Source organism: Myotis lucifugus, unplaced genomic scaffold (assembly GCF_000147115.1).
Source record: "Myotis lucifugus unplaced genomic scaffold, Myoluc2.0 scaffold_37, whole genome shotgun sequence".
NCBI lineage: Eukaryota > Metazoa > Chordata > Mammalia > Chiroptera > Vespertilionidae > Myotis > Myotis lucifugus.
Genome location: NW_005871085.1, coordinates 584,420 through 609,090, shown reverse-complemented (window position 1 = coordinate 609,090; position 24,671 = coordinate 584,420). Strand labels below are relative to the sequence as shown.

Genomic DNA, 24,671 nt, shown 5'->3' with positions numbered 1-24,671 from the left:
CAGGAATTAGATTTGGAAATGAGGCTGGGGATTGAGATTATATTTCAAGACTCAGGGTTGGGGCTAAGATGTGGGGTAAGATCTGGGGTTGGAGCTAGGGGTTCTAGTTAGGGTTTGAAACTGCAGCTGGGGCTGAATCTAAGATGGGGTTGGAGCTGGGGGAACGGGCAGGGCCCAGGCGCGCGGGGAGAGACATTTCTCCTGCGGCCCAGGTCCGGGAATTCTGCTGGAGCCCAACAGCAGCTGACAGAGCCCCTCCCTTCCCAGGAATGCCTCCCGGGAGAAGGAGTGCCACGTCAGCCAATCAGCTCAAGCCCCGACTAGGAAACACCTGTTGTTGATTCCCCCGCCCCCCGCCCCCCACCCCCACCGGCGCACCAGGGTGCAGGTTAGGCAGGTGAAGCACCTCCCCGGAAACGGAGCTGGAGCGCTCCTCCTGCCGGGCTCGGATTGGATCCAGCACTCCCAGGCTTCTCGTGAGTGTCCCTGGGCCCCCCTAACCCCCCCTTCCCCCCACCGCCTCCATCTTCTCCCACTGGCTGGTCACCTTTGAGCCTCCACCTCGCCCCCAGCCTGGCCCCGCGGTCCCAGCGCACCTGTGCAAGCACTTTCAGACCAGTGAAGTCACCGCCCCGGGGAATGTGGCACGGACACCAGCGCCCCTCCCACGGCCCCTTCTCCATCTCCCTTAGGGGCATTTGCACCTGCCCCTCCTACCGGTTGCCGAGTGGCCCTGCAGAGGGGTTGTGCAGGACTGATGCCTCACCTGGGGTGCAACCCACGTACAGCCTCGCAGCCACATTCCGGAAGTGACCCAGCGCCCGGGTCCTAAGTCTATAGCAGGAGTCCCATCCTGAATTGGAGGAGAGAACGAATGTTGTGTTTTTTTATTCAAAAAGCACGCTCTGGGCATCTGTGGGGGCCCCAGAATTCCCACTGAAATTCTGAAATGGAGATATCAAATGACTCGCCCTGGCCCCTCAAGATAAATGTTTTGTCCTCGATTTTAAGATAAGGAGCCTGGGGCTTTAAGAGGTGAAGGCAAGGGAAGTCCCTGACCCTGACCCTCCCCCAAAACCCTCTCCTGGTGAATCCACACCCAGCATTTATGGCCTGAACCTGCTGTAACTGAAGCTCCTTGAGGGCAGGGACCCTGGCTGCTTCGTTTGCCCAGTCCTGCTGCCTGGCGCCTTCAGGACATGTTAAATGAGTAACCACTCTGAGGTCCCTCACCGAGTTCCCATGGTGTAAGGACTGCAGCTGGGGTTCGGGTCCAGAGCCCTTCTTTCCCTTTGCACAACTTTAGAAAAATCTTGGAGGAGGATGATGGGGTGGGGGTGGGGGGGGCGGGAGGGTGAAGAGCTGGGGGACAGAAGACCTGTGAAGAGTGGGGTGTTGAAGAGTCGGGAAGCAGTGGGGATGAGGCAGGGAATGGGATGGAGAAATGTGGAGAGGCGGCCTCCCTGGGACGTGCATAAGTGAGGAACAAGCATGAGAGGAGGAGCAGGTTTGGGTAAGGTGACGAGCTTGGGTGGGACCTGTTGCATCAGAGGTGACTATGGGACATCAAGGTGACAGTTGGCTTATGGGTCTGGAGCCTGGGAGGGAGATTGGGATTTGAGGGGCACGGGTGACTCGGGAACCTGCGGCCATGGCTGTGAGATTGGATGGGATGTTAGGGGAAGGCGGGTGTTAGGGATTAGATCCTAACCTGCAGAGAAGGAACCACAGCCCTAAGAGAGAATATTCAGGGTCAGGCTGCTGGTTCCAGAAGGGTTAAGTCACCCCCCTCCCTCCCCCCAGGAGCCAGTGGTGACAGCTGAAGCCATGTGAGTTGGATCCTGAATGAGGCTTTATCTCTGGCTCTTCGTCATCGGCCACCGTCCACCATCCACCATGGCACCAGCTCCCTCGGCCAGCCGGGATGGGACAGGCAACTGAGAGAGCCAGAGAGGTCAGCTGGGGAAGGGGGATCCCTGGAGGGGTGGGGGTGCTTTATATGGGGAAACTCTCCTGGGGTCATTGGGGAGGCATCCCAAGCAGCAGTGCTGGGGAGGGGGCTTTCCTGGGGGGTATTCCCAGGGATCATCCCCACAGCCCCCAGGAGAGACCGTGGTGGGCAGGCGGGCTGGGGAGGTAACAACAGTGATTCTCCCTCACAGATGATGGTGCCTTTGCCCTGGACTGTGAGAGGAATAGGACTTCGGGCTTCCAGCTGCCAAGCAGGTGGTGGGGGCTCCAGGCCATGATCTGCCCCCTCTAACCCTGGTGCTGCCCTCTGCCCTGACTTCCACCAGACCCGGCCATGTCGGAAGGAGAGGCTCCTGCCCCGCGGGGCCGGGCGCTGCCCCCAGATGTGCTGGCAGAGCAGGTGGAGTTGTGGTGGTCCCAGGAGCCGCGGCGCTCGGCACTCTGCTTTGCCATGGCGGTGGGCCTCGTGGCTGGCTGCGGGGCAGGCGGCGTGGCACTGCTCGCCTCCACCAGCAGTCGCTCGGGCGAGTGGCGGCTGGCAGTGGGCACTGTGCTCTGCCTGCTGGCGCTGTTGGTTCTGGTTAAGCAGCTGATGAGCTCAGCCGTGCAGGACATGAACTGCGTACGCCAGCCCCAACACGTGGCCCTGCTGCGCAGCGGTGGCGGTGCCGACGCCCTCGTGGTGCTGCTCAGTGGCCTGGTGCTGCTGGTCACCGGCCTGACGCTGGCCGGGCTGGCCGCCGCCCCAGCCCCTGCCCGGCCACTGGCCGTCATGTTGTCCGTGGGCATCGCCCTGGCTGCCTCCGGCTCACTCTTGCTGCTGGGCTTGCTGCTGTATCAGGTGGGCGTGAGTGGACACTGCCCTCCCCTGCGCGCAGCTGCCCCCTCCATGCACAGTGACCACAGTGGCAGCGGCAGCATCTTCAGCATCTCAGGACGGCTCTCTGCTGGCCAGCGTCATGAGACCACTTCCAGCATCGCCAGCCTCATCTGACCAAGCCGGAGCCCTTGCCACAGCTGCCTCAGCCTCATGGACCTGTGCTGGCGTGTGAGTGTGTGTGTGTGTGTGTGTGACTGTGTGTGCGCACCTCCCCAGGACTGTCCGGCCCTACGGGACGGTGGGTGTGTGTCTTCTTGGAACTGGGTGTTGTGTCCATGGACCCGTCAGAGGCTGCCTGTCTGCACTGGGGTCTCCAGGCAGAGAAGTATCTGGGGCCCCTGGAGATTCTGGGCTCGCTCCTATTCCCAACACCCCTCCCAGCCAATCCTGCCCTCTCGCACTCGTCAGGGACTTCCCCGGGAGTGACTGCTGCCCACCCCGGAGACCGCACCAGCAAGTCTTCATTGAGGAGAACCACTGGTGGCGGAGTGGGCTCCGGGGCTGACAGGCCTGCGTTGGAATCCCCCTCGACCACGTCCCAGCTGGGCAACTTGGGCAAGTGACTCGGCTTCTCTGAGCCTCAGTTTTTGAGAGTCATGGTTGTGGTCATGAATTCTGAGGATCGAGTATGGAAGGACGGGGTACCTTACAGATGTGCATTAAAAGTGGTGGCTGCCGTTACTGTCACTGTCTTTACATCCCAGCTCACCTAGAGACCTTCCTTCCCCTCTCACACCCACCCCATCCGAGTGAACACTCGTGCCTGCTCCGTGCCCAACGCGCCTGCAGGAGTCCTCAGTAAGGCCTGTGGTTCCTCCTCTCAGCTGCTGTGAAGCCGAGGGGAGAGGGGGCTGAGGGGTGCTCAGCTTCGGGAAGAGGGTGGGTTTCTGGCCCCAGAGAGGGCAGGGGGGTCCTTGCCATTAGCTCACGTGCTGGTTCACGATGAAGCCTCGGGTATTGGGGTTTTGTCAGCTGGTGACTCAGGAGGCTGCAGCTCCCTGCCCGCCTCTGCAACCGGAACATCCCGGTCCTGGTCCGTGTCCTCGCTGCCCGGGCTGGCCTGACTCCGGGTTCCGGGGCACAGGAGGGCTGTGTGAAACCCGCTTGGGTGCTAAGAGTCACTTCCTGCTTGAGGTCCACCCTGGAAGGGATCTCCCGTCTCTGGTGTGGTCATCAATCTCCACTCCCTGGGTGCCCAGGGCAAAGTTTCACCAGAAGAGCGTTTCATCACTTCCTGCTTCACAAGGTGCAGTTACAGGCAGGCAGCACCTCAGCCAGCAGAGAGCGGGGACCAGACGTGTTCAATGTAGACCTATAAGGGCTCCCACAAGAGAACATTGCTTCCAGCTGCCGAGATCAAGGCAGTCTCCTGGAGACAACACCGAGCTGCTGGATGAGGGCAAGGGTGTTGCCAAGCCAGGGAGAGAGCCGCGGGAGCAGAAGGAATAGGGCAGTGATGGCGAACCTATGACACGTGTGTCAGAGGTGACACGCGAACTCATTTTTTTGGTTGAGTTTTCTTTGTTAAATGGCATTTAAATATATAAAATAAATATCAAAAATATAAGTCTTTGTTTTACTATGGTTGCAAATATCGAAAAATTTCTATATGTGACACGGCACCCGAGTTAAGTTAGGGTTTTTCAAAATGCTGACACGCCGAGCTCAAAAGGTTCGCCATCACTGGAATAGGGCGTGTCCGGGAGCAGCAGATACATTTCAAAGGCACCTCGGACCCTCCAGATATTCAACTTGGAACCCCTCTTCTGGCTCTTAAACTAGCTCCTCCATCTCACCATTCACCCAGCGTCCAGGTTAGAACCCTCAGCCGGACCCAGACAGCACCCTCGCTCTCCCTCACCCCGTGTCCAGCACACACATCAGCTCCTGCGGACTTCCTTTGTAGATGTTCTTGTGGTAATCAGACCTCCACACTCATCTCCCACAGTCCTCTTCGTCTCGGCCTATTTGTGCAGCAGCCTCTCTACTGTTCTCCCTACTTTTGTTCTTTTCTCCTCTTAAATGCAACTTCCCCTCCCCAACTCCAGTATGTACACATGGAGCCCCAGTGACTGTGCTAAAACAAAAATGCAAATTACCTTGAGATCCTCCCATGGCCCCACCTCTTGCAGGCTAAGGTGCAGACTTTAGCTGATTTGGTCTCTCCCTCCTCGAATCACCCCGTGAGCCAGACACACTAGACTACTGCTGAGCCTCACCGTGTCCTCTCCCTTCTCCCAGCCTCTGTATGTTCTTTCCTTGCCTTTATGTCCTTCTTCAAGACTCACTTCTCTGGGAGTCTTCCCTGACTCTCTCCCCTGAACTAGAGAGTTGCCCCTTTTCTAGCCCAAACGCTCAATTGTAGACACCAGTCTGCAATTCTTTCTCTGTGCACCTGTCTCCTTAATTGGGTGGTAAACTCCTCCTGGCAGGGTTTGGGTCTTCTCACCTGTGTGTCCCTAGTTCCCAGCACAGGCCTGACACCTAGTAGGTGCTTTGTTGGATGGCAATGTGTGTGCAAAGATCAGAGATCCCTATAATTGGGAAGGGCAGGGAAGTTAGGCTGCTGTCCACTGCTGGCCCTGACTCTCCTGAGGCCCCACACTGCCTGCCCCAGAAATTCTCGCTCTTCCTGGGTTCCCAGGAGGGAGCAAGCATTATCCCAGCCCCTGGGCCATTCGAGGACCACAGGACACCTCTCCATCCTGTAACACGGGGAGGAATCATGTTTCTTTTTGGCTGAGACAGGACTAGACTCTTCCATAATATTTCTCTTAAGAAACTAAAGGAAAACAGAAAACAGAGGCCCAGAAAATGGGGAGGGGGAGGGTTACATGGCACAGATGTCTGGATGAGCAGCTACTCCAGGCAAGGCCCGTGCCAGGCTCTCCTGGAAAGGAGGCCGCATGAAGAATATAGTTTGTGCCCCCAGATGGCCTACTTCAGACAGCAGTGGGAGTAGACCTCTGCACACCCATCTGGAACATGAGTTGGGAGGGTAAGAGCTAGGTCAAGGCACAGGCAGGGCAGAAATGCTACCGCTTCCTCAATCACTTGAGCCCACCCACAACCTCCCGTCTCCAGCCTGTTTGCTCAAAGCACGTCACAAAACCCCATCTTGGTCCACATTACAACCAGCTGGCCACCGGCCCCTCTGCTATCTCTCTAAACTTTAGAGCCTAAAGCTCCCCTTCCTGCCCTAGCAGGTTTGGTTCAGTGGGTAGAGTGTCAGCCCACAGACTGAAGGGTCCCAGGTTTGATGCAGGCTCAATTCCCGGCCCCAGGTTGGGGCAGGTGCTAGAGGCAACTAATCGATGTGTCTCTCTCATATCGATGCTTCTGCCTCTCTCCCTTTCTTCCACTCTCTCTAAAATTCAATGGAAGAATATCCTCGGGTGAGGATTAACAAAAAATAAATATAAAGCTGCCCCTTCCTCTCTTACCTCCCCCTCCTGCCCTTATCTCCCTTCTGGTGATGATTCTTCGACCCGTCATTTCACCCACTCGGTGACAGAGTCCTCAACTCCTTAGCCACCTGCCCCTTTGGTCCCGCTCTCCCAGGAAACCACCTCCATGGACTAATCCACACACTGGCCTTCACTGCACCTGCCGCCCCTCAGGGAGTGGTTATTAGAGAGACCGGCACAGCCAGGCAGCAGGCGTCACCGTGAATTCCTCATCACCAGTCTCAGCCGGGTCTGCAGTAGCTCATCAGTTACAGTTTCCCTCGTCAGCTGCTCCCACAGTGACCCTCAAGTTACCTCCACTCCCTTCACATCCTAGGTCACCTAACATCACTCCCTGCAGGTGGCTTGACCTTCCACCTCGAGAGACTGAGAGTCCTATGGAAAGAAGCCTTCACATCCCTCCCACCAAATCCCTCCTCCTTGCTCCTGTCCAGGCAATGACCTTGGCAGCCCAGCTGAGGAATTTGGACTTTGTCCTCAGGACTCTGAGAAACATGGGACAAATTTAATCAGGGGAGTGAGAGTAGGATTTGGGACTCACTGGCTGCTGTGTGGAACCAGGGTGAGCTCTCCAAGAAAAAGAAGAAGAAATGGCCAAACAGTCCCAGAAGTGATGTCTCCGCTGGCCCTAAGGGGTGGGAAGAGTGCCCCAGAAAGAAGAAATAGCAGAAGGGCCTAGGGACAAGGGAACTTGGCTCCTTCAAGGAACTACAAAGGGCCCAGCCGGTGTGGCTCAGTGGTTGAGCATCGAGTTATGAACCAGAAGGTCACTGTTTGATTCCCCATTAAGGCACATACCCAATTGCAGGCTCGATCCCCAGTAGGGGGCATGTAGGAGGCAGCCAATCAATGATTCTTATCATTGATATTTCTATCTCTCTCCCTCTCCCTTCCTCTCTGAAATCAATAAAAATATTTTTTAAAAAGAGGAACCACTAAGGGTTTGTGTGGCTGAAACATGGAGCAGTAGCTGGGAAGAGGTGAGGAGTGCAAAGGAGGGGCCCTCGGCCAGTCCCAGGCTTCAGCAGCTCCCTAGCATGTGGCAGTTTCTCAAGGCCAAGAGCAAGCCAGTGAAGGGCTGTCAGCAGAGGAATGGCCTGGTCAGAACGTGTTTTAGGACAATCATCCTGCCTGCAGCACAGAAACTTCATCGGAAGGGGCCAAAATGGAGGCAAGGAAATGGGCTGGTTGATTAATGCCATCGTCCAGATGCAAGATGATGAGGGACAGAATGAAACAGAACAGATTCCACGGATGTTCAGAGGCTGGACTGACAGGTCCTTGTGACTGACTGGAGGGTGGGAGATGGGATGGGTTAAGGTGGATAGAAAGAGGTTTAAGATACAAGGTAGAGAAGAAGCTGCTCTTAAAGTCCCTGAACAGGAGGCGGGGAGGGGAGGTCCAGGACACAAGGTGGAGGATTGGGCTTACAAAGCCATTTTGATGAGAGAGAAGAATGGAAAGAGGTTACAGTTGTGGGTGTTGTAGCAGGAAATTGAGGGAGGCCCTGACCAATAACTATTGTGTCCGTGAGGCACAGGCCATTTTAAGGAGCTGCTATGGAGAGTGCGAGAGGGATGGGACCAAGAAAACAGGGCGATTGCCGGAAGCTGTGAGAGCCCATGAGAGGCTGGAGGCCCGGTAGAGACCACAGCCTAGACAATGGTGGGTCTTACTCCACAGCACACAGGGGCCAGGCACCAGGTCCGAGGCCGGAGTTCACCTGGAGTGTGCAATGCTGAGACAATGGCATGTAAGTGGAGGAGACTGGCAAGAGAGGCTGACACATTAGACCCTGAAATCTAAGCTGGTATTGAGTGAAAAGACAAGAGGGGCCGACAGAGACAGAGGACAGTGGTGTGAAGCTAGAGGCTCCCACCGGGTGGCGGATGAGGTGGAGAGAGAGGACTTGCCACATGTTCCTTCTGAGCTCAAGAGTCAAACTCTAGGTCCTCAGCCATGTCACCTGGATGCCTGGATACTGGAAGAACATGTTCCAGAAATTTCCAAATCTGTTCCAGTCCAGGTGGAGCTTATATCATATCCAAGCACATCCTACATGAGACCTCAGGCCTTCTGGGGTCACTCAGGTCTCCCCAAAGGAGCTTCCTCCAGGCTGCAGGGGACTGACACATGCCCCTTATGCTCAGCACTCTGCACAGGACAGGGGCCGCCTTCCTGACTGTCCTCAGGACCTGAGAGACTCCCCTCGGCATAGCCAGGGAAGTCAGCCTCCGGGACTGGAAGGGCCCCCAGGGATGGAACAGACCACTTCTACCCTCACAGCCTGCTCTCCCAAACCAGGAGCTTGCACCCAGAGACTTCTCAGCCCCACTCACTCAGGGAGCGGGAGGGGTGCCAGCCCTGGCTGACTATTCCCAATGCCCATCTTGACTTAGGTCACAAGATGTTCCTTCTCTGGGTCTGTGAGCATTAATTCGGACTGAGATAATGGCATTATTGCTGAGCAAAGAAGCAAGTTACAACTTCTCAGTGTATAAAATGGGGCTGCCTCCCCAGCAGGACTCTTGTAAGAAGCACTAGGACATCGGTGCTATTGTTGTTATTCTATAGCATCAGAGACTCGAATTCAAGTCCTTTCTGTCCTGACCAGATCTGAGCTGAGTTCTGGGAAACAGGGAAGCTCAAACCCCAGCCCAGAGAGTGGGGAGAAAGGGGGCTTGACAAGCTCCTCCCTCAGGATTAAGCCTGGTTGTGGGAGGACCCATTGTGAGGAGTGATTGCCCTGGGGGAGCCCACAGGCAAATGGCTAACACTTGTACAGGCCGGCTCAATTCCACTTTAAGTAACTCACTTAATCCTTCTAACCTTGTGTGGCAAGTGCTTTATGATCCCCATTTTACTGAGAAGAGAGTGCGCACTGAGGGAGTAACTTGCCCAAGGTCACACAGCTCATCAAGGACAGAGCTGGGATTTGAATCCAGGGAGTCTCAGCTCTCAACTCACCCGCTACTCTGCTGGGGCTCCTTAAACTTCACGCCTGTGGCTTGTGTGACCCCTGTCTTTGGCCTCCACATATGGACAAGGGATCTGGCTCTGCTTTGGGGACAGCGGAACAAGGCAGCTGGGAGCTGGGTTGTCCTCCACAGTCAGGTCTGGGCTGGGGTTCCCAGGACAGAGTAGGTAGTGGCAGCTGCTGGGGGTGCAGGACAGGGTGCAAGGCTGAGGCAGAGGCAGCTGCGGCCAGGACCTCAGCTAGAGGAGGACAGACCAGAGCCAGATCTGGCTAAGTCCCAGGCCTCCCATCACGTTCAGCATCCTGGGCTCCTGCGCCTGTGGGCCCAGGTCACATGCCCTATTTGTGCCTGGGGCCAGGCATGTGCAGCACAATGGCAATGATTCCGCAGAGGAATCCAGCAAGGCCACTCAGGACAAGGTCCAAGGTACTCATGACCCCACGGTCCTGCTCAGCCAGGCTTGCCCTCCAGCAGGTTCTGAGAGGAAGCCCTCCCTGCTGACCCTGACTGGGGGCAGGGCTCAGGAAACGCAATTGCTCTTCTGGGATCGGGCCCATACCTTCTCCTGGATCCCTCAGACATCTTGACTCAGGTCCCAAAGAATATGTGAAAACAGGGCCAGCTAAGCTGCTTCCTGGCCCAGAACTGCAGCAGGACAGCTCCTTCAGGTGGGCCTGCGGGAGCATTAGGTCAGGGGACAGACCCACTGTGTTCGCAGCTGCTCTCCCCTCGGAGCTCTCTCCTCAGAGCCAGGACATGTTCTTGGCCCCTTAGTTCTGCTACTCAGGGTCCTTCTCCGGGTCTCAGGCTGGGGCAATTCAACCATCTCTGGACTCAGGAAAAATTGCTGGAGTTGGGGCTGTGTGTGCTGGGCTTCCCTCCTCCCTGGGCTCCTCTCTCCTGCTGACAAGTCCTTGGATGTCAGTGTTTCCCTACTCAGTTCTCAGTGCCTCTCAACTCCACTTCCAAAACCTAAACCACTCCCAGGGTGTCAGTGACAATCAGGCTGACTATTCCCAAGTCCATGTCTGCTGACAGGACTTCTCCCCTCCCCAGTGAACCCCAGCTGCCCCGGGGCATCTTTCCCTGGAAATCTACATCCGGCACTGAATCCACATTCCCAAGAAACCTGTTCCTCCATCAAGCCCGAAACCAGGGCAGCTCCCTGGACTCCTTCCGCCCCCACATCCGGTAGCCAAGCAGTGCTGTCAGCCCTGCCCCCTTCAACGTGTGGAATCTGTTCCCTACACATTAGTCTCATCTTAGTCACCTCTCTCCTGGTCTCTGTCCTCCAACCCATCGCTTAGCAGCATCCATAATGCCTTTTCTGTCATGATGACAGCATTCCCTTGCCCAAAAAGTTCACAGATGAGCCTAGGTTGCTCTCAAATTGAAGAGCAAGCTCTCTACCTTGGCACCAAGGCACTAGCTCAGTGATGGCGAACCTATGACACGCGTGTCAGGGGTGACACGCGAACTCATTTTTTTGGTTGAGTTTTCTTTGTTAAATGGCATTTAAGTATATAAAGTAAATATCAAAAATATAAGTCTTTGTTTTACTATGGTTGCAAATATCAAAACATTTCTATATGTGACACGGCACCAGAGTTAAGTTAGGGTTTTTCAAAATGCTGACACGCCGAGCTCAAAAGGTTCGCCATCACTGCACTAGCTGATCTGGTCCATGCTTCAGCTTCATCACTGCCATGGGCACCCCTCAAACCCTATGCTTCAGCTCCAGTCCTCCTCGACCTCCTGCCTTTTTCTCAAGCACCTCCCTACATTAGTCATCCCTCCCTTTCCTCCTCTGCTGGCTCTTTCTGCAGGCTAACGTGGCATCCAGGTGGACACAGTGTGGGGTGGCTGCCTGGCTCATGACTTCCCCTTGTCTGGGAATGACCTGGAACAAACAGGTGGGCTCCCCAAATCACATATGTGCTACAGGAGCCTGCTCTCACTGGTCACAGCTGTGGTGGACACTGGACCCAACCTGGGCCAATCAGATTCTCTCACCTGAGTTCTTGAGACTCAGAACTGAGAGTTTAGGAGTCCCAGGCTTGGAGTCTCATCAATGCCCATAAATGACAAAGCACTAGAGGTACAGAAATCAGGCTGACAATCAGGCTGCTGGGACCACCTGCTTCCTGTCCTCCTGAGACAGCCGTCCCTTTAATTCTATGCAAAAGCCAGGATTCCTTTCCATTGCTTGCAAAAGAAGCAAAGAACCAAGGAAGCTTAACTGTCTCCCTTGCCCCAATATTCCACCAGCAGCTGTGACCCTAATCTTTTCCTGTCAAGTTCTTAATCAAGTTTTTCACAATCAACTGCACTCCCTTATCCTTCACCTACTTACTCCTGAGCCCACAGTAATTCAATAAATTTTACAAGTATTTATTTAGCATCTGCCTTGTGCAAGACTCTGAGGACACAAATGAGACCTAGCCTGTGGCCTCAGGGAGCTCACAGTCTAGCTGTAAGGACAGGCACAGTAAAAAATAAGTGCAAACTGCAATGAAGATTAAGGTGAAATGTGGCCAGGGTGCTGGGAGAGAAGCTCACAGGGTTTGAGAGGGAGGGGCTCACCGGAGGCTGGGCATGTCGGAGCAGCATCTTCCAGCTCCGTGACAAAGAACACTTTTATGCACAAGTTCCAGTTCAGGAAAATAAAAATGAGCAACTTTTAATTTTTATTTGAAATAAAAATAGATTTATTAGTACCTGTGAAAAACAGAATATATTATAACTATTTAGATTACCCACTGTATTGATAGGAAAAAATTTCAATAAGAAACTTGGCACACTGGTTTTCATCTGCTAAAATGTTACCAACTGGTAGATAATAATAACTAGTTAAGTAGGGAGAATGCAAACCAAGAGGCTGACAGAGGCCTCATTTCCATAGTCAGGTCCTTGGTAGGCTTTATCCTGAGAATAGCAGGGAGCCATTGAGAGTTATTGAGCAAGAGAGGGGCACTGTCACTTTGGTGGCTAGTGTCAGGGATGGGAAAATTGCTCAATCCCTGGTCAGCCCTTAAATCCTAGCCACCTCCATCCCTGAGTTCATTGCAGTATTTACAATTCTTAAGCTGTCAGGCAAAGGTTGTGACTCAGAGGGAGAAATGGTGCCTGCTACCTTCTGTCCCCAGCTCGCTGGCCCCAGGCTGAATGTAATTGTCCTCAATGAAACCATCATCATCCTCATCTTCACCGGCCTCCGGACAGATCTCCTTCCTTGTCCCGGGCAGTGGGCGGTGCTGGTAGCTGAGGCGGTATTTGCGGCAGAGGTGGCATTTGGCAGCAAGTGCAATGAGGAGAGAGAGGACCACAGCTCCCAGCACAACCCCCACCAGCACAGGCCATGCCCGGGCCCCAGAGCCTGGCCCAGGGGTCATGGCTGATAGCGAGGGGAGCTCCGAGGGTCCCACAATGGCTGCAGAGAAAGGAACAGCATTATGAATGGGCTCCAGATGGGCTCCCTGGGGAAACCGAGAGGAGTGGGGGCAGGGTCCTTCCCCCAACCCCAGCATCTAAGGGGAAACCACCCCCCTCTTCAGCTTCCCTCACTGCTACTCACTTTGGTTTGTGTCACTCATGGAGTAGCTGGAAGACACCGTGAGCCTTGGCTTGGCCAGAAGAGCCCTGGCTCCAAGCAGATCCCAGGTGATAGGCAGCCCTGGGGCACAGATCCTGAAACATACACACATGTGTGGCTGTCAGGCACAGGGCACACGTAGCAGGCCATCCTCACAGTCGCGTTAGGGTGCTACACAAACGCTAGGGACTGGACAACTAACCATAAACAGTTGTTCACAAGAGAGAAACAAGCCGAGAAATTGGCTCTTTGGAAGGAAATATTGCAGGGTCCAGCTCTGGAAGTGGCTGGAAACATAAATCAATGCTGGAACTTACACTGAGCAGACTGTATGATCCAGGTACCATGCTCACAGCAATCTGTAATGTCGGTGTAAACATTATTCTCTTTATAGATGAGGACTCTGAGGCCCAGAAGGGTCAACTAATTCAGCCAAAGTTCCAGCCCAGGGCCCAGGTTGCTATATTGCATGGTAAGCTGAGGATGGGAGGTGGGGGCAGAGGCAGTCCTGCTCCCAGAGGTTGGACAACAGCAATTGCTTGGAGTTAACAAGCCAAAGTGAAAACCACACGTGGAAGACAGTGCCAATCCTCACCCAGGGCAGGGGGTCTCAGCACAGCCAGGGCAGACTTGGCCCCTCTGCTCCTGAGTCAGGGGCCCCTCTTAACCCACCTTTACCCTCAGCCCTTCAGGCACTTCTGTCTATTCACCTGAGCCCTCAGAGGGAGGCGGTAATCAGGAAGTAGCCAAATATAGACCACCTGAATCAGGAAATCATCTGGATGAGAATCGCTAGAGCTGGAGAGGATCTAGAGAAGGAGCACCTGAATTAAGGAAGTATTTAGAGATCATCTAGAGACCAGTGGTTCTCAACCTTGGCTGCACATTAGAATCACCTGGGAATCTTGTTAAAATCCTGATTTCTGGCCCTCATCCTCCAGAAATTCTGTTTCTTTGTTACTAATGATGAGGCCCAGAAACCAGGATTTTAACAAGATTTCCAGGTGATTCTAATGTGCAGCCAAGGTTGAGAACCACTGGTGTAGAGCCTTGTTTCAGTTTGCTATGGCTTCCTCTCCGGGACTTGTCCAACGGGGGGGCAACACCTGAATCTAGGGACTATCTAGCAACGGTTCTCAACCTGTGGGTCGCAACCCCTTTGGGGGTCGAATGACCCTTTCACAGGGGTCGCCTAAGACCATCAGAAAACACATATATAATTACATATTGTTTTTGTGACTAATCACTATGCTTTAATTATGTTCAATTTGTAACAATGAAAATACATCCTGCATATCAGATATTTATATTATGATTCATAACAATAGCAAAATTACAGTTATGAAGTAGCAACGAAAGTAATTTTATGGTTGGGGGTCACCACAACATGAGGAAGTGTATTAAAGGGTCGCGGCACTAGGAAGGTTGAGGACCACTGATCTAGAGGAAGAGCACCTAGGTTAGGGAAGTACCCTACCCGTTGGAGGACCAGCTAGGGCTAGAGATTATCTGCAGGTGGAGTACCTAAATCAGATACTCCTGGGAAGGAGTATCCAACCTAAGAAAGTACCTAGGAGATAAGCACCTAGTTTAGGGGAGTACTCCCCCATAGTCTTTTACACCAATACTTTAATGAGACCTTCCCTCCTCACCACCAACTTGTCACCAAGTCCATCAGTTCTTCTAAATATCTCTGGAATGACTATTCCCTTCCTTTGCACCCCACTGCCACTTCCCCAGTCCGAGCTGCCTTCATCTTGTACCTTTACTCTAACAATAACCTCCCAATTGGTCTCGCCCCATCTCTAGTCCAATCCCCAGAGCCATGGGCCTAAAGCCCAAATCTGACCCCCTCACACCCCTGTTTAAAAATCCAAGAGCTCACCACACCCAGTGCTGCATGCAAATTCCTCAGCCACACAATCCAGCACAAGGCCCTCAGGCCAAACTCTTCTTCCTCTTCCCACAGTTCCCTCTCCCCACACAGACACCTCCCACCTCAGCCACCGCCTCCCTTCTCAGTTTCTTTGAGTCCACCATCTCGAATGCTAAGTCAGGCCACGCCAGTTGGTGAGGCTGTCCCAGGCCTCTCTGTATGGCCCCTTTCAATGGCCTAAACCATAAACTACCAGTCAGAACTGGCCAGTTACTAGATGGGCAGCTCCCTGAGGGCAAAGACTGGGATGATTGACCTGTGCCCTGGGACTGCCAGAGAGCTTGGCACTTGGCTGCTCAGTGCCAGTTTGTGAGTTGAGTGAGGGACAGAGCTGAGAGTGAATATGGGAGTGGGGGTGAGGGGTGGGACAGGAGAAACTAGAAAGGACGGGTAAATGAGTAACACTCCGCGGGTGCCTACTGTGGGCCCCACACTGTGCACTGGGTCCTCAAAAAACAAGATTTTGTTTAATTGAAATGAATTGAATTTTATTTGACCTTTCTCTTACTCCTATTTCTTTCCTTCTGCCTTGTCCCTGTGGTTTCTTCCCAAGGACATTTCCCCACACCCACAGGCGGTCACCCCACCCCTCAAGTCACATTTCTTCCACTAACAAACACACCCCTCCTCTAATCTTCAGACATACACACCCACCCTGATCTGTAGCTCCTTTCCTGCTCCCAGGAGCCCTCCGGGACTTGTGGGTTCCTCCTCCCAGCCCCCCAATTCTTCCCCTCTGCTACCCACCTGTAGGAACTGTGCACACTCCGTGGAGGAAGCTTCCGGCTGGGGCCGGCAGACAGTGGGCGGGGCTTGACTCACCTGGGGACGCCCCTGGTGGGGCTGAAGCTGCCGGTGAGGGCGGAGGGCTGGGCAGCAGGCAACGCCCACAACCGGGAGGACTAACTAGTCTTCCCAAGCTTTTGCGGAGAACCTTATGGCACTGGCCTCACCCCCACCCCCACTACTGGGGAGAGGCGGGTGGGCTGGTGCAGTTGGGATCCTGAGAGGAAGGGGTGGTCCTATGGGCCCTAGAAGGGGCGGGCACTTCAGCGGGCTGCTGCTCAGGCTGGCGGCCCAGATGAGCAATGACTTTACGGTGACAGGTACAAAGTCCGGAGTTAAGAGGGAGCTTTGCAGACCTGTGAAGGCGGTGGGCCGGAACCGGGAGGCAGGGAGGATGGGGGCGGGGAGGGGTGGGGGGGGGGGAGGTTGGGCATTCTTCCCAGGCGAAGCCAGAGAGGCCAAGGACACACTTAAAATTGCCTGCAAGTGTGTGTGTGTGTGTGTGTGTGTGTGTGTGTGTGTGTGTGTGTAGAGCAGATGTGAAGGTCAATGGGGAGTGTGAGTTCAAAGGCCTTTTGGGGATGGTATATGTATCTTGGGGGGGGGGGGGTTATGGTGTGTATGTGTGTCCAGCCTTCATCTGGATCTCAAGGATCCTGTGACCCCACAAAGCTAGCTCTGGATCTCCCTTTTGTTCTACTCCTTGTCCTTGAAGATACGGTCAGGAGTCACTTTCCCGGAGCCCTCAGTCTACCCCGGCACTCCGGGTGGAGATGCCCAGCATGATGCCCAGCATTCTCTCTCCTGCATGCCCTGCACACCCTTTATCACAGCATTTCTCTATTTATCCTGTAGTGATTTTGATAGGGGCAGAAATAGAATATTGGAGACCAGCTATAATGGTAAGAAATATTAACCATGCTCTGTTAACTGTGATTGTTTTGTTCTGGTTAAAGAAGGCGCATTCTAACCTGGCTGGGCGTTGCACGTAGGACCCGGGAGCTCACCTGGAAATGCAGCCCATGGCCCACCCTCCCCATCTGTACCCTTTTGCCTACTTCCCCACGTCATCTTTGTCCTTCTACCCAATATAAGCGGCTGGCTATGCTGGGGGGCAGAGCAGATTTTTGTGGACGACCTGCTGCTCTCCCATGCTGCCGGCATTATTGGAATAAACTCTCATATGATTCAACCCTGTCTCTGCTTAATTGACTCAAGTAGTGACAGGCAGCACGGACCCATTGATTTTCCGGTTATAATTTCCTGGGCTGCCTCCCCATTAACCCAGAAGCTCTCTAGGGTGGAACCAAGTGTTAACAGTCTCTAGCTTGCCGGCACCTGGCACAGAGCAGGCTTTCAGTGACTATGTAAGGGAGGAAGGACTGCATGAGCTAAGCCATGCGGGCACAGGATTCACAGGGTCCCTCAGGCCACAACCCGAACAAGGACTGTGCCCAGGGGTTGCAAGTGGGGCAAGCCAGAACTGTGGCTACAAAGTGGAGGACCTTGCAGGACCTTGGATGTTTTAACACGGAATCTGAACTCTTCCAATGGCTCCTTCCTAGGTCTCCCACCCCATCTGGTGCTTGCCTTTCATACTCTCTCCTCCAGCCGCACCACACTGTTCTCCACTCCTGGAACCCACCATGCTCCATCTCCCAGGCTCTGCATGCCCCATTCCTGGGGCCCCTGATTTCCCCTATCCCTCACCTTCAGCCCTTCCCCCAACTTGTCCATCATCTCTCAGGCTGATTTTCTTCCAGACCTACTCATCACTCAGACCCCAGTTTAGGTGCCTCTTTATATAGATGGCCTTCCCTTACTCTCCCTAGTCTGGGTTCCTCCTCCCACCCTCAGTGCCCCGCCCCCCAGACCTGGCACTTCTCTCCCTTTGCCCTGACCACCACTATTGTGAATTTCTCTTTATTTGGCAGGGCCTCTTGTGAGTCTGGAAACTCTGGGGTTGGGTCTGCATCTGTCTCATTCCCCTTCAAGTCCCCAACATCTAAAACGGCAACAATAAATCCTTCTGAAATAAGTGAATAAGAGGAAAGTGAATACTACCCATGATGGGACAGTGAGGAGTCAGGAAGTTTGGGGGTTTTGCTTTGATTTTGAAGCAAGGAAATCATAGGATTCAAAAGGTATTCATTGAACACCTGTGCTGTTTTATTTGTTTTTAAAATTGAGGCATTCATATAACATAACCTAATTCACATCACAAAAATTTCACCATTTTAGTACACAGTTTAGTGGCACTAATTATATTCAAAAGGTTGTACAACCATCACTGTATCTAGTTCTAAAATATTTTTGTCACACCAAAGGATACCCTCTACCCATTAAGCACTCACTCATTTCCCCTGTACTCCAGGCTCCAGCAACTACAAAAATCTGCCTTCTCTCTCTATGGATTTGCCTGCTCTGGATATTTCCTACAAATGAAATCATACCTGTGCCAGCTTTTTTACTGAACTATTTCATTTAATCCTCATAACTACACTATTAGATATTAATTAGCCCGATAATAGATGAAGAAACACAGCCATAAGAAGGGAATTAGCAAGACGTTCCACAGAATAAAGCACAGAAAGGTCTGCACATCCGTCAGTCAGTCACTTGTTTAATGAGTATGTATTGATCACCCATCACAGAGCCACAGCCAGCCCATAGACACACATTAGAATATAGCAGAGGACGACCTGTTGGGTCCCCCACAGCATGGAGAGCAGAGAGCAGGCTGGATATCAGCACCACTAGCCCCTCAGCCAGAGCTCGGTTCAGTGAACAACCTTTACCACCTCCCATAGCGGCCCTGACAACCTTGTAGTAGGCACTGTGCTAGATGCTGGGGACAGAGCTCCTGCCACCATACAGCTTTCATTCTGGCGGGGAAGACAGACAATACACAAGAAATAGATAAGATCATTTCAGATCAGGGTGACGGCTATGAAAAAATACAATAGCTTCAGGTGATAGGGAGCCGTGGAGGGGGCTGTTACTTTCCATTAGTCAGGAAAAAGGGGGGACTCACTGAAAGGGGATGTTTGAGCTGAGATCTGAATAATAGGGAAACAGCAACCATGCTCATCTAGGGGAAGAGCATTCCAGGAAGAGGAAACAGCCCTGACAAAGACTGACAGCAGGAGCAGGGCTGGCTTGTTCAAGCAACGTCAGGAGCCCAGCTGGATGGAGCACAGTAAGTGGGGAGACATGGGAGGAGTCGCCCTGGGCGGCTGTCAGCTCATGTGGGGCCTCATCACGTCCTTCCCTCCATGAGATGGGAAACCACTGATGATCTAAGCAGAGGACTGAGGGACTATCCTCCGGCTTCTGTGTAAAGAATGGATTAGAGGAGCCAGGGTAGAAGCAGGGAGGCCAGTTAGGAAGCTGTTGCTATCATCCAGGAGAGAGGGGCTGTGGCCTCAGGGTGCTCAGGTAGAAATGGGGAGAAGTGCTCAGGTCCTAGATATATTTTGAAGGTGAAGCCTATGTGATTTGCTGACTGGATGCAGGTTTGAGAAAAAGGGGCCGCGAAGAACTCCAAAGTTTTGTCCTGAGCAGCTGGTAGGATAGAGATGTCCTTCACTCAAGTGGAAAGACTCCAGAAAGGAGAGGTTTGGGAGGGCAACCAGGACCTCAGTTTGGGACATGTTAGATGGGAGATGCCTGTGAGATATCCAGGTAGCATCCTAAGTAGGCAGTAGCATAAATTTGGCCAGAATGCAGGGGGAGATAAAGGCTAGAAATAAAAAATGTGGGCAGCAGCAAAATGTGGATGATTTTTAAAGCCAGTTATCTAGGTGTCAAGAGAGAAGGCTGAGGGCTGACTTCTAGAGCACAGCAGGACGGGGAGAGGGGCTGAGGAGAAGCAGGAAAGGAGACTGAGGCATGGCCAGCAGCATGGTGGGAGGCAGACATGTGAGAGAGTGTCCTGGAGACCAGAGAAGAAAGTATTTCAAGGGCAAGAGCTTGGCAGTTACGTCAAATGCGGGTGATAAGTCAACTGAGATACAGATTGAGATCTGACTTTGAAATTGGCCAGGTAGAGGTCACTGGTGACTTTGGTCAGAGCAGTTTCACTAGTGTTGGGGACGAATGCCTGACTGGAGCAATGCACCAAGTATGGGAGCAGAGGAAGTGGTGACCGCTTCTTCAAAGAATTTTGCTATAAAAGGATCAGAGAAGTCCTGGTTGGGTAGCTCAGTATCAGGACAACACCAAGGTTGCAGCTTTGATTCCTAGTCAGGCACATACAAGAATCAACCAATGAATGCATATATAAGTAGAACAACAAATCGATGTTTCTCTCTCTCTTTCTCTCTCTCTTTCTCTCTCCCCCTTCTCTCTCTCTCTCTCTCTCTCTTTCTCTCTCTCTCTCTCTCTCTCAAATAAATAAATTTTTAAAGGAACAGAGAAGTGGTGCTGTTACTAGAGGTGGGGGTGCAATCATGGAGGATATTTTTTTAGGCTAGGAGCTGTTACACCATGTGTGTAGGCTGGCCAGAATAATCCAGGAGAGAGAGGAAATTGATGATGCAGAAGGATGAGAGAGAAGGGTGTGAAGTCCTGAAGGCATCAAGGGGGATGGGGTCAAGTGCTCTGGTGGAGGGTTGACCTTGGGCAGGAGCAGGGAGAGTCCCTCTGAGGAAGGCTGAGCATACAGGTGAAATGATGGGAGCCTTAGGAAGTTTTCTTCCCAGGGCTTCTGTTTTTCCAGGGAAATAGGAAGCAATGTCATCAGCTGAGAGTACAGTGGTTCCAGGGTTCAAAGAGAAAGAGAAGGTGTGAATTGGTCATCCAGAGCCTGCCAGCATGTGATAGGCTCACCAGGTAGCACCTTGGGGTGAGCGGTCAGTTAGGGTGATTAAGTGTCTTTGTTTTCTAGCCACTCCAAGTACAGGTGGGGAGAAGATGGAGAGAGGGTGGGGATTTGTAGGCAAGCAAGTAGTTGCCATGATGGCCCATGAAATCTGGGCCCAGTAAAGAGGGAAGTGAGGACAGGGTGGGGAGGTGTGAGGAACCCTGAAAAAGTGGTAGGATCAATGGATTTTAGGAGAAATTGCTGGTGGAATAGAGGAAGTTGAAAAAGTATGAAGTGATGAGCAGATGGTGGTATAAGGAAATGGAGGTTTCCAGGAGATGCAATTCTTGATAAAGACAAGCCCAGAGATATGAACCATGGAGTGGTTCTGAGGTGGAGCCTACAGACCTATCGGGGTCTTCCTGTTATCTGAAGCGTGTGATTAACTCAACCTTCTGCATCAGAGGTCTCATGATAACATGTTAATGGCTCTACTGAAAAATGGCAGAGTCAGTATTCGAATCCAGGTCTTCTGACTCTAGGTCCAGCATCTTTCCAGTTATATATCCCAACTACATCCCTTTGCTCTGTTAAACTAAAAATGTTTAACTTCCACGGCTGAAAGTCTTTTGTAAGAAAAGTTTTCCCGAGCCAAAATTGCTAGTCCAAGATGGATCTTAGGCATGGAGTCTAAACCACCAACAGCATGGCTACGTCCGTCCCCCATCCCAGAGTTGTGCAAGCCTTTTATACATCAAGTGGGTGGAAGGGAGAAGACAGGTGTACCTGTCAAGTTACCTGAGCTATAGGCGAAGGGGTGGGGGCAGGTAAATAGGGCCAGCTTCGGGATAGCTGAGTCCTCATAAAGAAATGTCCACACCTCTAGGTTAGCTGGGGCAGCAGTCCGAAAGCCCTTTTGTAAACAGGCGGGCAGGGGTGGAGGGCTGGGAAGGGGGGATGCGCGCCTGGAGTGAGATGGGGCCTAACTAAAATAATCTTGGGAAATAGCCACCTGGAAATTAATCCAAAATTCCAACAGGCAACACAGGAATGTGAGAAGTCTTTTGTTAGCTGGCCTGCAGCCATTAATAGATTAATAGTACCTTCTCTTTCTCTTGATCTCTGGCCACTGTGAATTGTTTTAGAACATCTCAGAATTTCTTTCTTAGCAGCTCCCATGAGTAAGATTTGCCATCAAGATGTTTGATTCCTCACAATCATTTGGAGTGACAGAAGCTACCTCTGCCTTTCAAAGATTTGATTATATTTCCCAAAGGAAATGAATGGTGAGCAAGAAAAAGAAGGGGGTGTCTGGGTTCCCCACCTCGCACGCACTTCCTCCTCCATCTGACCCAACCCCTCCCTGCTGCGGACTGGACCCGGGTCTTCGCCTTAGGGATATTGTCGTTCCCTTTTGAGAAGCTGATGGGACCAGGGAAATGCACATGTACATCCAGTCACAAATATGCTCACAGGCCTGGCATGTAGTAGGTGCCCAATAAAAACTTGTCTGCTGAATGGTTAGATTTCCAGGGGGCTCACTTGCTCCCTCCAGCTTAAGAACTGGTGTTAACCCTTTGCACTCTGAGTGCAGGAACCTCTCTTCTATTGTAAACAGGTGCTCCTTTGACTAGATAGAGGACCCCTTCTTCTTTGCAACCTCTGAAGGGACCTGCCCGTTTCCATTTCCAGCCACTCCCAGCCTCCTGGCTATAGAGTCAGCACCTGCCTAGGACACCCAGCAGTTCAGCCCCTCCCTCCCCGGAGGCTGGCCTTTCCCCACTCCTGCTCTGCCACTGATGATGTGGAGTCCCCAGCATTCAGCGGGGACTGGGCTTGAAGCTTGATGAAAACATGGGGCCCACAACGAATATTTTTGCAGCCCAGCCAATATAACCGTATGTAAGAAACGTTTTAATAAAAATTCCGTAACTTAATTTTTACAATATCCAATTATACATAATTATTCATAACGAACTACAACGTTCGCTAATGACTGATTACTATAATCGTGTTGCATTCATTTCCCTTACGCACCTTATGCGCAGGCGCACCATTTCTCTCCACTAATACTAGCCGTGAATATTTTAGCAGCCGATTGCCACGTCATTAGTCTTGGACTGACTTGTTTGGTATGTGCAACAGGAAATATTTCGCTTTTGGAAAACAAGAAAAATAGGTTTATTTGCATTACGCTTATTAATTTGTGCAGTTATTCAGTGTCTGGTAAGTTAATGTTCAAGAAAAAATATTAATTTTTATTAAAATGTTCTATTATTTTATGTTAATGATTACTCATTTATTTCAGCCCTTTGTATTCAGCCCGTCTCTCGAAATAAACCTACATTTCTATGAAAATTGAAGCTTTTGTTTTTTTGCAGCCCACATAAACTTAAACCTTGTTTATTTGGCCCGTGTTAGCCTTTTTTTTTAAATATTTTTTATTGATTTCAGAGAGGGAGAGAGAGATAGAAACATCAATAATGAGAGAATCATTGATCGGTTGCCTCCTGCACGCTCCCCTACTGGGGATCAAGCCCGCAACCTGGGCACGTGCCCTTTCCCGGGATCCAACCTGGGACCCTTCAGTGGGCAGGCCGACACTATCCACTGAGCCAAACCGGCTAGGGCCCGTGTTAGCCTTCGTGTTTGACATGCTTGCGCTAAGGTAGGCTCAAAGGTTATATCCCCAGAGGAGTTTCCCAGACCCAGGCCTGAGACTAAGGAAATGCCTTGATATTGCAGCTTCTAGGGTTTGCTCACTTCCTCAAGGTGGACGAGTCTGTCAGGTATTCCATGAAGCCCTGAGGGAGAGCTCACCAAGCCTCTTACATCCCCAAACACACCACCCTGAAACTGCAGTATAATTACCTCAAATGGTTACCACATCAGATCCAGCATCCAGGTTCACGGGACAACTTCGTCCCAAGCCACCAGCTCCATCTTGCCACCTTGGATATGTAATTAGACATCAGACGCACCCAGTGTAATGAGGTAGCAGTCTGTGCCCCCTCCTTGTTCAGTTATCTCTGGGGTAACTGGGTCTAGGAGAACAGAGCTCAGCAGACCTGGCAGGGAACGACCACACCCTCACCAGAGGGATGTCATGCCAGGCAAATGGCCAGAGGTGGCTGACAGCGCGTCCCCGTCATGGTGCCCCCTCCCCGACCTGCCTCCCCACACAATAGGAATAGTCATCTCTCCCACATTCCTGCTTCCTTATGGGAATCGGAAACGTCCTTGCCCACCTGCAATCCCTAGAGTTTGGGGCGGTTCCTCTGGTGGCAGGCACTATGTAAGCCTGGAAGGAGACATGTCTCTCTCCATGGGGCCCAGAAGCCCACTCCCTCATCTTGTTGCACCAGCACCCCTTCATCAGGGTGGAGGCAAGAATGGAAATGGCAAAACCCTAATATGTCTTCAGGCAGAAAGGGTGGGAGTTGGGTCGAATGAGTCATGAGGTTTATTGTGCTGTCGCTATCGCTAGCTTTTATCCTCAAACAACATTTAAAGTGAGATTGGCCAACCGGGAAGCAATCCTGTGATTCACCCAGGCGGTGGATGCTGCGGGAATGTGTGGCTGTGGCCTGGGGTGGCAGCTTTCTCTCATAAAATGTGCTTTGTATTCTAAGTAGGCTTGCTGTGGTTTGAAGCAGAAAAACAATGAGTCATTTGTGTCGTAGGCTATTGGTTCTAGGATTTCAGAGTGATCTGGGGTGAAGCAAGGACCTGGTGTACCTTAAAGGCAAGACACCCTGAAAATTGGTGCCTGCCCGTCTCTGCTGGTCCATCTTTGCCTTTTAAAGGGGCCCCGCGCGATCATAACACAGCACAGAGTTGAGCTTATTATTTTTCCAGAATAAAATCTCTAGTGCTTTCTAAGTACATACCGATTGGCTTTTTGAAATCATTTTTAAGAGTTTGGGGGATTACACTCATAGCAGCCTCCTATAAATGCCCGCAGAGACTTTTAACCTGCTTGTCTAGGTCAGACCAGCAGGCCTGGGGTCAGAGTTGAGCTCCACCACTTAACGAACCTTAGAAAGCACCAATGTCTTCATCCGTAAGATGAGGAGAATAATAATGAAACCTACCTCAACAAGCAGAGTCCATGAGGCGGCATCAGTAACTGTTCCTGGCACCTGCAAATGTTCCATTACTGTTATTCATGGCAACTGAGGTGGGCTGGTGTTCTTCAAAAGACCTCTGCTGACATTATTAGGTATGTTTCATTCTGATCAAGGTCAGTAAAAGTCT

At 52.1% G+C, this 24,671-nt stretch overlaps 2 protein-coding genes across 6 annotated transcripts; one reads left to right on the top strand and one right to left on the bottom strand.

Annotated features, from left to right (window-relative positions):
- The first annotated feature begins 364 nt into the window (after positions 1–364).
- On the top strand, positions 365–22,183 carry TMEM125 (transmembrane protein 125). 4 transcript variants are annotated; one of them, XR_002828904.1, is made up of 4 exons: positions 365–476; positions 1,804–1,954; positions 2,163–3,019; positions 22,033–22,183. XR_002828904.1 is itself a non-coding variant. In XM_023752686.1 (3 exons), exon 3 carries the CDS (start codon positions 2,306–2,308, stop codon positions 2,963–2,965), a length of 660 nt encoding a protein of 219 aa, XP_023608454.1. In that variant the 5' UTR covers positions 365–476; positions 1,804–1,954; positions 2,298–2,305; the 3' UTR covers positions 2,966–3,533. The 4 variants fall into 4 exon arrangements, 2 of the variants coding, with proteins under 2 accessions (XP_023608454.1, XP_006087276.1); XR_002828905.1 differs by lacking the exon at positions 22,033–22,183 and adding an exon at positions 6,413–7,137; XM_023752686.1 differs by lacking the exon at positions 22,033–22,183 and having other exon boundaries at positions 2,298–3,533.
- CUNH1orf210 (chromosome unknown C1orf210 homolog) lies at positions 11,970–23,433 on the bottom strand. Of its 2 annotated transcripts, none has more exons than XM_023752687.1 (3): positions 23,286–23,433; positions 12,871–12,983; positions 11,970–12,726 (listed from the first exon to the last, which is right to left on the bottom strand). In XM_023752687.1, exons 2-3 carry the CDS (start codon positions 12,887–12,889, stop codon positions 12,404–12,406), a joined length of 342 nt encoding a protein of 113 aa, XP_023608455.1. In that variant the 5' UTR covers positions 12,890–12,983; positions 23,286–23,433; the 3' UTR covers positions 11,970–12,403. The 2 variants fall into 2 exon arrangements, with proteins under 2 accessions (XP_023608455.1, XP_006087273.1); XM_006087211.3 differs by lacking the exon at positions 23,286–23,433 and adding an exon at positions 15,572–15,742 and having other exon boundaries at positions 11,971–12,726.
- Positions 23,434–24,671: the final 1,238 nt, after the last annotated feature.

What these genes read in the sequence shown, in the direction of transcription:
- TMEM125 (XM_023752686.1), top strand. Translation starts at nt 2,306, where the DNA reads ATGTCGGAAGGAGAGGCTCCTGCCCCGCGGGGCCGGGCGCTGCCCCCA.